General features: G+C 37.4%; 1 protein-coding gene across 1 annotated transcript in view; it reads right to left on the reverse strand.

The window, feature by feature from the left end:
• TFEC (transcription factor EC) overlaps positions 1 to 13687 on the reverse strand; it is a 69610-nt gene that overhangs the window by 32015 nt on the left and 23908 nt on the right. The window contains exons 2-3 of the mRNA XM_026012153.2: positions 13098 to 13349; positions 3632 to 3718 (exon numbers count right to left, since the gene is read on the reverse strand). Of these exons, the coding sequence (XP_025867938.1) occupies positions 3632 to 3718; positions 13098 to 13277 (267 nt within the window). The 5' untranslated portion in view covers positions 13278 to 13349. The remainder of the gene's footprint in view (positions 1 to 3631; positions 3719 to 13097; positions 13350 to 13687) is intronic.

Genomic DNA, 13687 nt, shown 5'->3' on the forward strand with positions numbered 1-13687 from the left:
CATGACTTGTAGCTAAGCCTGTAGGCCGTGGTCCCCAGATGAATCTTAGCTCGGTGAGATCCAAGGCTTTCTCTCACACCCCTGCCAGAGCCTGTCCCCATGACTAAGCACTCACTAGACGGCTCCTGAGATTCCATCGATCTCCACAAGAACTAGAGAAAATGTGCGTAAAATGCATAGAAAAGTGAGCTTCAAATAATAGGTGAGAAATTAATGATAGTTATTGTGAATTAATAAATATCTCACTTTTGAAGCTCACCATAATGACATCTGTTGGTTTAGCCTCATTAGAATTCACTGACATTTATTTTGGTAACAACTCCTCTTCTCGTTCTCACTTAGTCGAGGGAATTTGTTGCGTGGGGCTGCTCAACTCTAAGACTCAGAGCAGCTGGCTGAGGCATAGATAAATGACAGGCGTTGCTCCAGTAAGAATCATCCCGGGGATTTAACTGGAACCAAGAGGAATGCTCTTCTTCCCTTAGGCCACCAAGCCTGCCTGGAGTGTATCCATTAGGATGAATTTGGTTATAACAATCAGACACACTTAGCTTATCAAATAAAGGGAAAAAAAATCTTACATAATATGAAATCCACAGGCAAAGAATTAGCCAAGGGCATATAAGCAGCATTTCTTTTGGCTTTTCTTCTTTCTTTTTTTTTTTTTCTTTTTTCTTTCTTTTTTTTGTTTTGTTTTGTTTTGTTTTATTTTGGTTTGGTTTGGTTTTCCTTAGTCTATTTAGCAATAAAATGACTACATAAGTCCCATTATCCTATAACGTCATGAAGAGGCAAAACCCTTCTCTTTCTTGGGGTCTACTTTAAAGATTTAAGGAAGTTCCCAGAAGGCAGCTCAACATGTCAAAATTGCAACACGAGCCCATTCTTAAAACTGCCTCTGGTAGGGGAAGTGGGGCCACCAGGATTGACTTCAGTTAATCAGAAAACTCTCTTCCTTGTGCAGAAGTAGGTGTTTGCCAAAAAACCCAAAGCTGACAAACAAACCAAAAAAACCCAAAAAACAAAAAAACAAACTGGGTTGGCAAGAAGGAACTATGTGCATAGCTAGGAACAGGCCATGACAGTCTTTGCTCAACAGCTGGGAATAGAGCCAGCACAGAAGAAAACAAGGGCGAAGTTTCGGGGGGCTGCCCACATGGGGCACTACTTAGGAATCTACACAGCACATGAACCAACAAACTTCTCTCATGTTTAAGCCCCGGATGGGCCAGGTTCTACCATCTGTACCAAAAGTTCACTGGCTAACACGCTCACTCAAAGCATTCTTCTGAATCCAACAGGTCTTTATTTTTATCCACATGAACTACAAAAATCCTTCAGAGTCTCCTCTGTTCTATCAGCCATTGTTAAACATCCTTTTCCCCCCTCCCCTCTTGCTTTTTCTTATGTTCAAGACTTGCTACTTTTCTGTGTCCATGGCTGCCTCTTAGAACCTTAACTATCCCTCATAACTATATTGCAAACATCTTTTCCTAAAGCATTTACAAAAAAAAAAAAAAATCTCAATTTAATATGGTTTCTCCTTCACTCAAACTCCAGAGCAACTCTCTGACTAATATTTCAATGTACACATGTAGTATACTAAGATTTAATATAAAATAGCCTTGTAGGGACGCCTGGGTGGCTCAGCAGTTGAGCATCTGCCTTCGGCCCAGGACGTGATCCTGGGGTCCGGGGATCGAGTCCTACATTGGGCTCCCCACAGGGAGCTTGCTTCTCCCTCTGCCTGGGTCTTTACCTCTTTCTCTGTGTCTCTCATGAATAAATAAATAAAATCTTTAAAATAAAAAACAGCCTTGGAGATATATATTTTAATCATTCTTGTAACGTAGAAGAAAGCCGAGAGGTTAAGTGACTTGCACAGTGCCTAGATTGGAACCTGGGTTTAAGACCAAGATCCACACTCTCCCTCCCTGCCTGCCTCTCAGGTACACCTCACTCCCCCACCCCACTATCCTGTGATCTCTTGGCTTGTGAATTGTGTCTTATTCTACTTCAGTTTCCTATGGCACGTGTATTATGCTTTGCACACAATACATATAGAATCACTATATTTGGTTAATTAAACTCTTTGGTTTTGCTGATTGGTCAACACACAAATATTTCTTTGTGTAAGTGCAGGTAGGCCAGTAGTATCTATCTTTTTAAAAGTACATCCTAGATATCAAAAGTAAATTCCAGATAGTTATTGCCACTAATTTGTACTGAGTCAGCCGTTCTATGCAGCCTCTACAGAACAAGCACAATCGTTTAACAAAGAGAATGTTTCTGTACACAATTTTAATGAGTACCACATAGAAAGAAAAGATTGCAGGAAATTAATATCATTTACTGAAACCCAGAAGCTGAATACTAGTTAAGACAATAGTATCTTCATGCTGTGAAATTAGGCAGGGAGAAATTATCATTAATAATATATTTATCTAGAGAATTAGTCAGATTTCATATAACTATGCTGCTTGAAATCTGAAGACAGAAGACATAGAAAGAATTGTCAGTCCATCCTAAAAAAAAAATAGAATAAAATAAAAATAAAACTTGCAAAAAGACTAGGTTTTAAATCTCATTTGACCTTTGTCAGATAATACCAGTATTAGTGACCTGTCCTATGAGCTCTTGCATACCAGAGAAAAGGAGGAAAGGGATACTTCTTTCTAGATATTGTGTCTGGAACAAAAGAAATAAAAGAGAAAAAAGTAATTTTTTCTTAAGGTCTTAACTTTATATGTTCATCATTCACGTATCCCAGCTCATTGATTTACTGATGAAAAATATCTGTATCACATAATATGGTCAAAATGTATTTTCTTTGAATGAAATGTCTAAAATAACAATTCAATCACAATCTTTCATATTTTTTCTCATTTTTCTAAAAGATCTAAGACAATAAGCAAACCAACAATAACTCTTCAAAGTACATGAAAAGACTTCACACACCCTTTACAAATAACATTTTTAGTGATTAATAAATGAGTAATGAGGAGGTAACAGCAATCAAACAGGAGATAAGAAACCATCCGTTCATTACGTGTCATTCCAGGAATTTGTGCTGATTGCAACATAGATGTCTGTCTGCATGCCTTCAAGTAGGGTGAGGCCTGTTCTACTTAAGTTCATCTTTGATCTCAGGTTATTGGTCCTAAAGTAAAGTCATATTTTTTTGTTATAATTTTTTCATCTCTACAAGGTGTAGAGCCTCTGAATCTGATGGTCCAGTTGTGGTAAAATGGTACCGGTTGTGGTAAAATAGTCAAAATTTAGCCATTAGCTCATGAGGGTGTTTTGATTGTGTGCTGTGTTTCAGGAAATCTGAAAATTAAATCATTCATAGAAAATGCTATAGCAGATTAGAATATATAATTAGATGGATGTTTATAGGGATTAAATAGATGGAGAGAATATCACAAGCCCTATCATCTTCCTCAATAACATTACATAATCTTTTTTCTGCACCAATAATATTTCCTAATATTCAGCTGTTATCTTGTGACTGCATCAAAAGCATAGAAAAAGATACCATTTACTAATCAAATTGAATGCCTTTTCCTTATCATCAGATGCCATTATTTATCTCAGTCTCATTGACCTCCTCGGGTCTGGAAACACTTACTGTTCTTTGCAATAGCAGAGGAGAGTCTGTTCCTTCCTCTTTAAAACTTGATTGCATACCGATTATATCCTCAATAACGTCTTCCATCTAGCAAAATATAATACATTTAGAATACTGTGCATAATGATAAGAGTTGTGCTTCAGCCTAATTCAGAGAGAAAAAAATTTAGCAATCTTTAAAAGTTTTAAGGGATATTTAAATTAAGGTTATATGTATATCAAAACCCAGAATACTTCAGAACTTAAAATGAAGAAATCCTTCCACTCTTTGATCTGTGCCCCTTTTCCATGCATTTGCTTCCACCAGCCGGCAGGTGATGGCTGGGCCAACCACCCTGGGCTAGTCCTTGGAAATCAGTATCTATAGAAATAGAGTGGTTATCATGAGGTGCCTCAAGCCAGAGCCCATGTACTTAACATGTAGAGAGATGACTTCCTACAAACTTTATTTTCCTTTTGAAATGTTTTGATTGCATCTTATAGGTGGATATTCAAACAGCAGTGGTCAAACCAGCTGATTGGTCTACATGGATACAAACTACGTGGAAACACATTATCCAACTTCCCCTAATGGCTAATAATAATAATAGCAATATCAACAAACAACAACAACCACTGACCCCTTAAATAGTAACAATAGCAGACGCATACAGTGCGGGGACGGGAGATGAGCCAGGCACTTCCTGTGTGCTTCACATACACCAGCACATTTAACCTTCACAACAAATATGAAGTGGATACCGTCATTACCTCCGTTGTACAAATGAGGAAACTGAGGGGAAGAAATGTGCAATAACTTGTTACAAAGCAGGTGAGTGGCAAAGGCAGGATTGAAATTCTGGAAAATGGGCCCTGAAGTCCTACTTCATTTTTTGTTTATTTTATTAAAAAATATTTTACTGATTTATTCATGAGACACAGAGAGAGAGAGAGAGAGGCAGAGACATAGGCAGAGGGAGAAGCAGGCTCCATGCAGGGACCCCGATGTGGGACTTGATCTCAGGATGCTGGGATCATGCCCTGAGCCAAAGGCAGATGCTCAACCACTGAGCCACCCAGGCGTCCCCTAAAATCCTACTTTAAATCAGCTTTTTACTCCCTTTCTCAAATTCCTTTCTAAAATAGCCTTCCTTCCTTTCTCTACTTAGTTGGAGAATATTTTAAATGTTTGCCTTTAAAAAAACAGAGGCCATTGAGACTGTTAGCCTTAGAGGAAAAATGGAGGGAGTTAGTGGAGGGAGGTGAGTGGAGGATGGCCAAATGGGGGGTGGAAGTGAAGGTGGGCACTTGTGATGAGCAGTGGGTGTTGTATGTGAGTGTGAATCGCTAAAATCTATTCCTGAAACCAATATTACACTAATGTTAGCTAACTAGAATTTAAATAAAGACTTGAAACAAGAAATACTTCCTCATCAAACTTTAAATAAATAAATAAATAAATAAATAAATAAATAAATAAATAAATAAAAGCTTGTATTTTAAAAATACTCTGATTGTTTCCCCCCTCCCCCCATTCTCTCTCTGGCTCTCGCTCTCCTCTCTCCCATTATATTCTCTTCAATGAAATTTTAAAATATGGTGTAGACTCCAAGATAATGAGAATGCTGAATTTATACAGCTGTAGTACTCTGAATTTCCTATAACATGTGCAGAAACAATGAGGATAAACTTGGAGAGATAGATAAAAACATTTTATGATTCTGTCAATGTTATCTTCTACGCAAGATTTCTGAGAACCTTAGAGAATCAAATATCCAGACTTCCACTAAGATACTCCTAAAGTTGATATGCCAAAAAATTGGAACGCGCTTTAGCATTAATTTAACAAAAATTTGTGGAGCAGTATTTATTGCAGGACCACGTTGTAAGTACTAGAACGGTAAAAGCAAGCAGCACAAAGTCTCTGCCCTCTTGGAGCTCTAACACTAATGAGGAAAGAGACAATAAACGGCTTAATAAGAAATGGTGATCTCAAGAAATTAAAGCAGGTCGGGGAGAGAGCTTGACGGGGATGAGTGTTGCACTAGAAATGGTCAGAAAAGGGCTTACTGATATTTGAAAAAAAGACATGAACAACATTGCAATGAGTAGTCTTGGAAAGGAAGCAAAAATGTCAAAGATCTTAACGTAGGAACGTGAAGGTTAGTCAATGGGAAGGGAGCAGGAGATAAGTTTGAGACAAAGTTGAAAAGTATGCTCTCTAGGTTGCAAAGCCCTCTAGCCCAGTGGTGTCCCCCAACATTTTCTGCAAGCATAGGAATGTCCTACATCCGCACAGTCTAATACCATAGCAACTAACCACATGTGGCTACTGAGCACTTGAAATGTAGCTAGTTTAACTGAGGGATTAAATCTTCCTTTCTCAAGTTTTTATTCAAATTCCCAGGCTCAGAATTAAGTTTTTTTTTTTATCTCCTTCAATTTTTAAAGGCTTTATTGAATTTGAATTAATTTAACATTAAATTTTAAATAGCCACATGTGGTTCGCGAGTACCGTCTTCAAGGGTGCGGGCTCTTGACAATGGTCTGGATTTTTTAAATAATTAATTAATTTTAATTTTTAAATTTGAGTACAGTTGACACACAGTGCTACATTAGCTTCTGGTGTACAACGCAGTGATTTGATGAGTCTATATGTTATGCTATGCTCACCGCAAGTGTAGCTACCATCTGTCACCATGCAACACTATTATAATACCATCGAGGGCATTCCCTATGCTGGGCCTTTATTCCCATGATTTATTCATTCTATGGCTGAAAGCCTGTACTTCACACTCCTCATCACCCGCTTTGCCTATTCTCCACTCCTATTCCCTCTGGCAATCATCAGTTTGTTCTCTGTATTTATAGGTCTGATTATGCTTTTTTTGTTTGTTTATTCATTTGTTTTGTTTTTTGGATTCCACATATGGTCTGGACATTAGACGTTATTGCATGTGCATAGAGACATTGTTAAAGGATCTAGGGTAATAAATATGCATATTTTGTTTCTTTTGTTTAGCATAGTCCATGAAAGTTTTAAAATATCTTCTTGATTGTTACTAAACTCAAAGTTTAATTTCATGATGTTTCTCTCATTCACATTTATCGTTACATGGACAACAAATTTGTACTGGACAAATGTAAAGAAGACCTGAGGAAAGAAGGATGCTAAACACAATTTATGATAAATGCTTTTCTTTGGAGTATCTCTAGTAGTTTCACCAAAATTATATATACATATATCATTTTTCCTCATTCTTCCCAGAAACTTGCATCCTAAATGACTCACTCTCCTGCATCTTTAATTTTTCCCTGTTTTCAATAAACATAGATTTCTCCTATTTCACCAGAAACCCTTTCTTTCCTACATGTGAAAACCCATCCTCCTTGGAGGCTCTTCTTTGCTTCTCTAACACATCTATCCTTCATTTTTGTCACCCACTGACTTGACTATTTTTGCCCCTAATTTATTGAAGACATTGGTTCCTCCATTTTCTAAATTGATTTTAATAGCTAAAATCCATTCAAAACCTTCCTTCACAGCTTCCAGGAATGTTCAAAATTAATCAAACCTAGGAATCCAGTTGTTGTCTTTAAAAAGACAATAAACACAACATTTTATATCAGATGAAACAGAATTAATATATTAGACAAAGAAGAATTACAAATTAGCAGAATAAGCATCTTCAAAATGGTAAATGAAGATAATAAAATAAGCAAATTATTTTAACTAAAAAATGGAGATAATAGGTATGTGAACTATGAGATTTGAAGGCAATAGAACATTTATAAGATTTGACACGTTTAAAAATAAATATCTACAAAAGACCAACAATGAAAGTTTTCAACAACACTGGGTACAAGAAGAAAATGGGATAATAATTGAAGTATTAAAGGTAAAGAACTGGGGATCCCTGGGTGGCTCAGTGGTTTAGCACCTGCCTTTGGCCCAGGGCGAGTCCCACGTCCGGCTCCCTGCATGGAGCCTGCTTCTCCCTCTGCCTGTGTCTCTGCCTCTCTCTCTCTCTCTCTCTCTCTCTCTCTCTCTCTCTCTGTCTCTCATGAATGAATGAATAAATAAAATAAAATAAAAAGGTAAAGAACTTTGAACCTGGACATTTATAACCAGTAAAATATCCTTTAAGTATGTGGGGTGAAATAAGATTGTTCTAAGGAAAAAAAAATTGTTCTAAGGCAGAACTCAGAAGTTTTAAGGCAAAAAGCCTTTGAAAAACTCTTCAAGGAGGTACTGCAGTTAGATGATAAATACGACTATGAAATCTGGGGCACCTGGGTGGCTCAGTGAGTGAGCATCTGGCTTTGGCTCAGGTTGTGATCCCGGGGTCCTGGGCTTGAGTCCTGCATCAGGCTCCTTGTAGGGAGCCTGCTTCTCCCTCTGCCTGTGTCTCTGCCTCTCTCTGTGTGTCTCTCATAAATAAATAAATAAAATCTTGGGTAAAAAATCCTATAAAATCTATACAAAATATAAGAAAAATGAATAAATAGGGGTGCTTGGGTAGCTCAGTTGGTTGAGTGTCCAATTCTTGATTTCTGCTCAGGTCATGATCTCAGGGTTGTGAGATCAAGCCCCATGTGGGGGCTCCCTGCTCAGTAGAGAGTCTACTTTTCTCTTCCTGCCCCCCCCCATAGGCATATGCGCATGTGTGCGCAAGTGCTCTCTTTTTGTCAAATAAATAAATCTTAAGAAAAAGAAAAATGAGTGAATAAAAGTAAAATTTTTGTGGCCTAAACAAGAATATAGATAGACAGAGAGATGAGGGAGGGAGGGAGGGAGGGAGAGAGAAAGAGAGAGAGAGAGAGAGAGAGAGAGAGATACTATAAATCTCAATACAGGGGGATAAGTGAGAACAAGAAGATAAGACCATATTCAAAAAAAAAAAAAAAAAGACCATATTCAGGAAGATTTTCACTTGAGGGTATGACATAGACCTAGTTAAACAATGATATAGATGCAGAAAAATATAACTACGTACCTTAAAAATTTAGAGCAACAAAAAAAGAAAAGAGAGAAAAACTTAACCTGTTCAATGGAGGATAGAAAAAATGGCAAATAATGAAACATAGGCATTTTAAAACATTAAAAAGGTAATAAATCCTAATGGTAATAACAAGAATGTAAGTGAACTACTTCAAGAATCTAGGTATTGTATCATTAATTAAAATTAAAAGAAGAGAGAAAGCTGAAAATAAAGTGAAAAGATGTACCACAAATATGACCAAAGGAAATCACAGTTGCAATGCTATGCCTAATGGTTGTATAAAATTCAAGATAAAATCTTAAAGGAAAAGTAATACCAAGTGATCAGAAATTCACATGCCCTTAAAAATACCTACAGCAACAACTTGTCAGAATTCTACAGAAAAATAAATCAACAATTGTAGTTGAATATTTTAACTCGCCTCTCTCAAAATCATAAATCTGAATTTAGCCTTCTCTTTACCTATTCTTTAGCCAGGTCTTGAGTCTTGTCATCCCCTAAACCACTCCTAAAAATCCTAAATTCCATTATCTCACTCATCAGAACACAATCTTCCTTGTAGATCCAATCTAGACCCTGTTGCAGATCAAGTAAACAATTTTCAGTTTATGACTCTCTGTCTTTGCCTTATTATCTTTCCAGTCATCCCAAACATCCCAGGTTGCAACTTCTCCACCTCCTGTCAAATGGTTTCTGCCCACCATCCTGTTGAAATTCCTTTTGTTGTTATTTTCCTTGACTGCTTAACAGCCAGATTGAATAGATACGTATCAGCTCTTACTTCAGTAGACTTGGCTGCTACGCTTGAGTGTATAGTTCATTCCCTCCTTCTTTATACTAATTCTTTCTTTGGCTTCGATGACACCCCGCTGGCTGTCTTTTTTATTTTACCTTGACAGTCTCTCCTCTGTGACCCCCCCCCCTCCAATGTTGCTGATGGCTCCATCCCATCCTTGGTTCCCTGCTCTCCTGACTTGACTATATTCATGATCTCCAGGAGCTCTCTTTCTCACTTGAGCTTTTAAGTATCTCCCATGTGCTGGCAACTCTCAAATCTCTTTTTCCGGTCTAGATTACTCTCCTCAAGGTGAACTTGGATCTCTAGCTGTTACTGGCATCTCCACACGGTGGTCTCCACATACCTCAACTCTAACTCTCAGCTGGCCCTCTCCCTCCTGGATGCATTCCTCTTCTACATAGAGGACAGAATATAATGGTCAAATCTGATTATGTCACTCCAGCCCCCACAGTTAAACCTTTCAAGGATTTGAAATTGATTGACATGGATTCTGTGATTTGTCTATTGTTGTCATCTCTTGTCACCTTTTGTGCCACCTGCCTCTCTTTTTCTGCTCACCCCATTTTCTGCTGTTCTCCACCTTTATTCTTGTTTTTTAAAATTTTTTTTTAAGATTTGATCTATTTATTCAAGAGAGACACAGGGAGGGAGAGAGAGAGAGAGAGAGAGAGGCAGAGACACAGGCAGAGACACAAGCAGGCTCCATGCAGGGAGCCCGACGTGGGACTCGATCCCGGGTCTCCAGGATCAGGCCCTGGGCCGAAGTTGGCGCTAAACCGCTGAGCCACCTGGGCTGCCCCCTCCACCTTTATTCTTTACTCATGCTCCCTAATCTGTGTAAATGCCCCCACTAGGCACTTTCTCTAAGTCTTATTATGGACATTTCTGAATGAAAACAGCACTTTCATGCTCCTATCTATACCATTATCCTTTCTACATAATATTATAATTATTTGCTGACTTTTTTTTCTCTTCCCCTCAACCTATAGCTTCTAGGAGGTACAGCAGATAAGAAAACAAGAAAATGAATAATTAAGAGATAGTATGTGCTGTGAAAATGCTGTGTTGAATAATACAATTTTTATCCACATGACACAGGTGTTACTATGAGAAGTCGCTCATCCACACAGGGAACCACTAGTAAAAGCTCCTTAGAGAAGAAACCTGAAATGGATTTTGAAGAGTTAGAATAATCTAGACAAATGGTGGAGACTGAATGAGTAGTTGGTAAAGAAAGGACATAAGAAGAGAGAACCTGGTCACTGTGAGAATCACCATATGGCTGAACCCATATGACTGAAGCACAGAGTGCAATGGGGCAGCTGAATGAGAAGTTGAGTCAGGAGGCCAGGGTTAAATAGGAAGGGTCTTGTGTGCCACGAATACAAATTTTATCCCGGAAAGGCCTAGGCTATAAAAGGTTTCTTTTGATTTTATATTGCACTGTGTCAGAGACCCTTAATCACCACGTTACTCCTAATACCAATTCCCAAATCCTGACTCTAAGGATGCTCTCACAGACTTATTCTGTGGTAGCTATGATTTCTGAGATCTTCTTTGAATTAATAAAATACTCTATGATGTCTCAGGAAGACAAGCGTAGGAGAAAGAAACACCAAAGGATGGCAACAGCCACCATCTCCTGAGCCCCCACTCTGCCTTTGTGTTAGGAACTTTAAAAATGCAAGCATCAAAACAACTCTTCAAGTTGTAGGAATGCTGGGAAGAGAGAGGTTAAAGACTGAGACCATGCAGCTAGTAAGTGGTGGTTCTAACCCCATATGGTCTGACTCTAAAGACTGCACACTTGCTGCTTTGTGACATGGACTCCTAGCATGAATCAAAGAATATTAGGAAATTGCAACAACATAGGATACATCTTAGCTATGAAAGATAACAAGGCTGTGCATGGTGGCAGTATGTGAAAATGTGCACGTGGTAAGTCGACTTCAAAGAGAACTCACGCTGATTAAAACAATAACGCGTTGAATAAACTTACGATTAAATAGACATTAATGATAGAAGAAACTATATACACATAGTTGAAAGTATAATGGCTTAAAAAATAGAAAACATTTTCTGTAACCAACGTGCACATTGCCCCTAGAGCTCTGCACCTCTTGGGGCTTTCAGCCCTTCTCAGCAACTCCTTTTGACTAGCACCACCTGAAAGACCACTAAAATCACATCAATTTCCTTTATAATGTAAAAACTATTATAAAAGAAAAGGTAAGCTGTGTGCCTAGGGAATAAAAACATTTACTAAGAAAAACTGAGAACACTGATATAGATATATTCCTTATCCTTTCTTATTTTTTAGAAAACATATTTCATAAGATACATAATAAGATCATTGTCTGGGTTTTGCCTGGAACTGACTGGCATATGCATATCCTTTGGGATTTGTTTTTTCCTTTAGAAATCAATCTTCCACACAATGCAATGAACTTTGGAAAGGTGGTTGTAAGATAAATTGTATGGGTTGAGTTCTAATATTTACTATACAGATGATTTTCATTCTACATATTTTTTATGCTCTTCATAGAGTGAATAGAGAAACTAACTCTACATTCATTTTTTAAAAAATTCTTTATATATCCACCTATTGACAGTTATCAGTAGATAACACATATAGAGATTTATGCTCAGTGTTGGATTTCAATGAGTCCCGTTTTGTGGTTGTTTTACATTTTATTAAACAGTCTACCAGATACTTATTATTCTCCCTTTTCCAGATTAACATAAAATGTGCAAAAAACGAAATCTTCCTCTACCACTTGGCATTCACATAACGGGGTACTGAGCATTACTCTTTGGTGACTGAAGGCTACAAACTTCATAGCTAAAAAGCAGCGACCTGAAATCAGTAATAATCATCAGGAATGTAGATTGGGAGATTAAATGTGGGAGATCATAGGACCGTGGCTCCCTCTGACAAATCAAATGGGAAAAAAAGAAAAGGAAAAGAATAGAAAGCTCAGCTACAAATGCGGTTTTTCTACGCTGAAATATTAAAGAAAATCTTTTTCCCCAGGTCTGGTAGTTTGCCAATTCAATTCATTCTTTAGTGCTTTTCAAAATTTCATTCACAAGCGAGTCACAATAAATATAATAAATATACCTTCCATGAAGGTACACATTCTTATTCATTTTGTATCCCTCACACCTCTAAATTCCTGTTATTTAGTAAATGGTAGACAAGTATTTGTTGAAAATAGAAATAAATGAATAATTAACAGTAAGAAATCCAGATATAATTCCATAAAATATTAAGTGCAGTAAGATTTTTTTTATTTTAGAGCGCATATTGACTGCTATTTAAACAACTTCTTCCTGTTTTATTTTAATGTGTATTTAAGATAATATAACTATTGATAAACATTTTAACTAAATATTCCAGAAAATCTTTACAAAGCTAAATCTTCCTAACATAAATTACTGTTAGAGCCGATTTTGATTCACATTGAGATACAACTGAAATGAGGTATTAAGAAATGAGTTGTTATATTTCATTATATATTGTAATTAATATGTGCATAACTAATTATTATAAGTGAGTACATTAAGACACCCTTTTTGTTAAATGCATTTGCATTTGGAACGTTTACTATAAAAATGTAGACTTTAATTTCTTTAAATTTTAAAAAACTGATTATATATTTTCATAAGTAGCTATTAGACATACATGCCATTCCACATTGTCATCTTCTTTCCCAACAGTTAGTAACTTGGTGAGTGGATTTCCAGTAAGGCCAGTGTCACTCTCAGGAGACTGGTGTCCATGCTGTACCAGAAGTGCACTGTTTGGTGTTGGAGGGTGTGACCGTTTAAGAGTCTGGTTGACAATCTGGTAGTCAAGGGTCATGAAGGGTTTTACTTGTTGTCTTTGGACTTTCTGTAGCTGGGACTTCGTAGGACTTTCCAGATGTGCTGAGACCTACAAAATAAAACCAAACAAATATCATGTGTAGTATCATCTGGTGAATCAGAGTTACATTTTCAAGAATTGAATTATGACGATAGACACACTACAACATCCACTTCTTTCAGATTTATGGTTTATGCTTCTGTCATAATTTGCATAAGATATTAATAGATGATAGTTTTTTTTAAAAGATTTCATTTATTTATTCTTGAGAGACACACATGAGAGAGAGGCAGAGACACAGGCAGAGGGAGAAGCCGGCTCCATGCAGGGAGCCTGACGTGGGACTCGATCCCAGGTCTCCAGGATCACGCCCTGGGCTGAAGGCAACGCTAAACCGCTGAGCTACC

Source organism: Vulpes vulpes, chromosome 7, assembly GCF_048418805.1.
Source record: "Vulpes vulpes isolate BD-2025 chromosome 7, VulVul3, whole genome shotgun sequence".
In the NCBI taxonomy this organism is placed as follows: Eukaryota; Metazoa; Chordata; class Mammalia; order Carnivora; family Canidae; genus Vulpes; species Vulpes vulpes.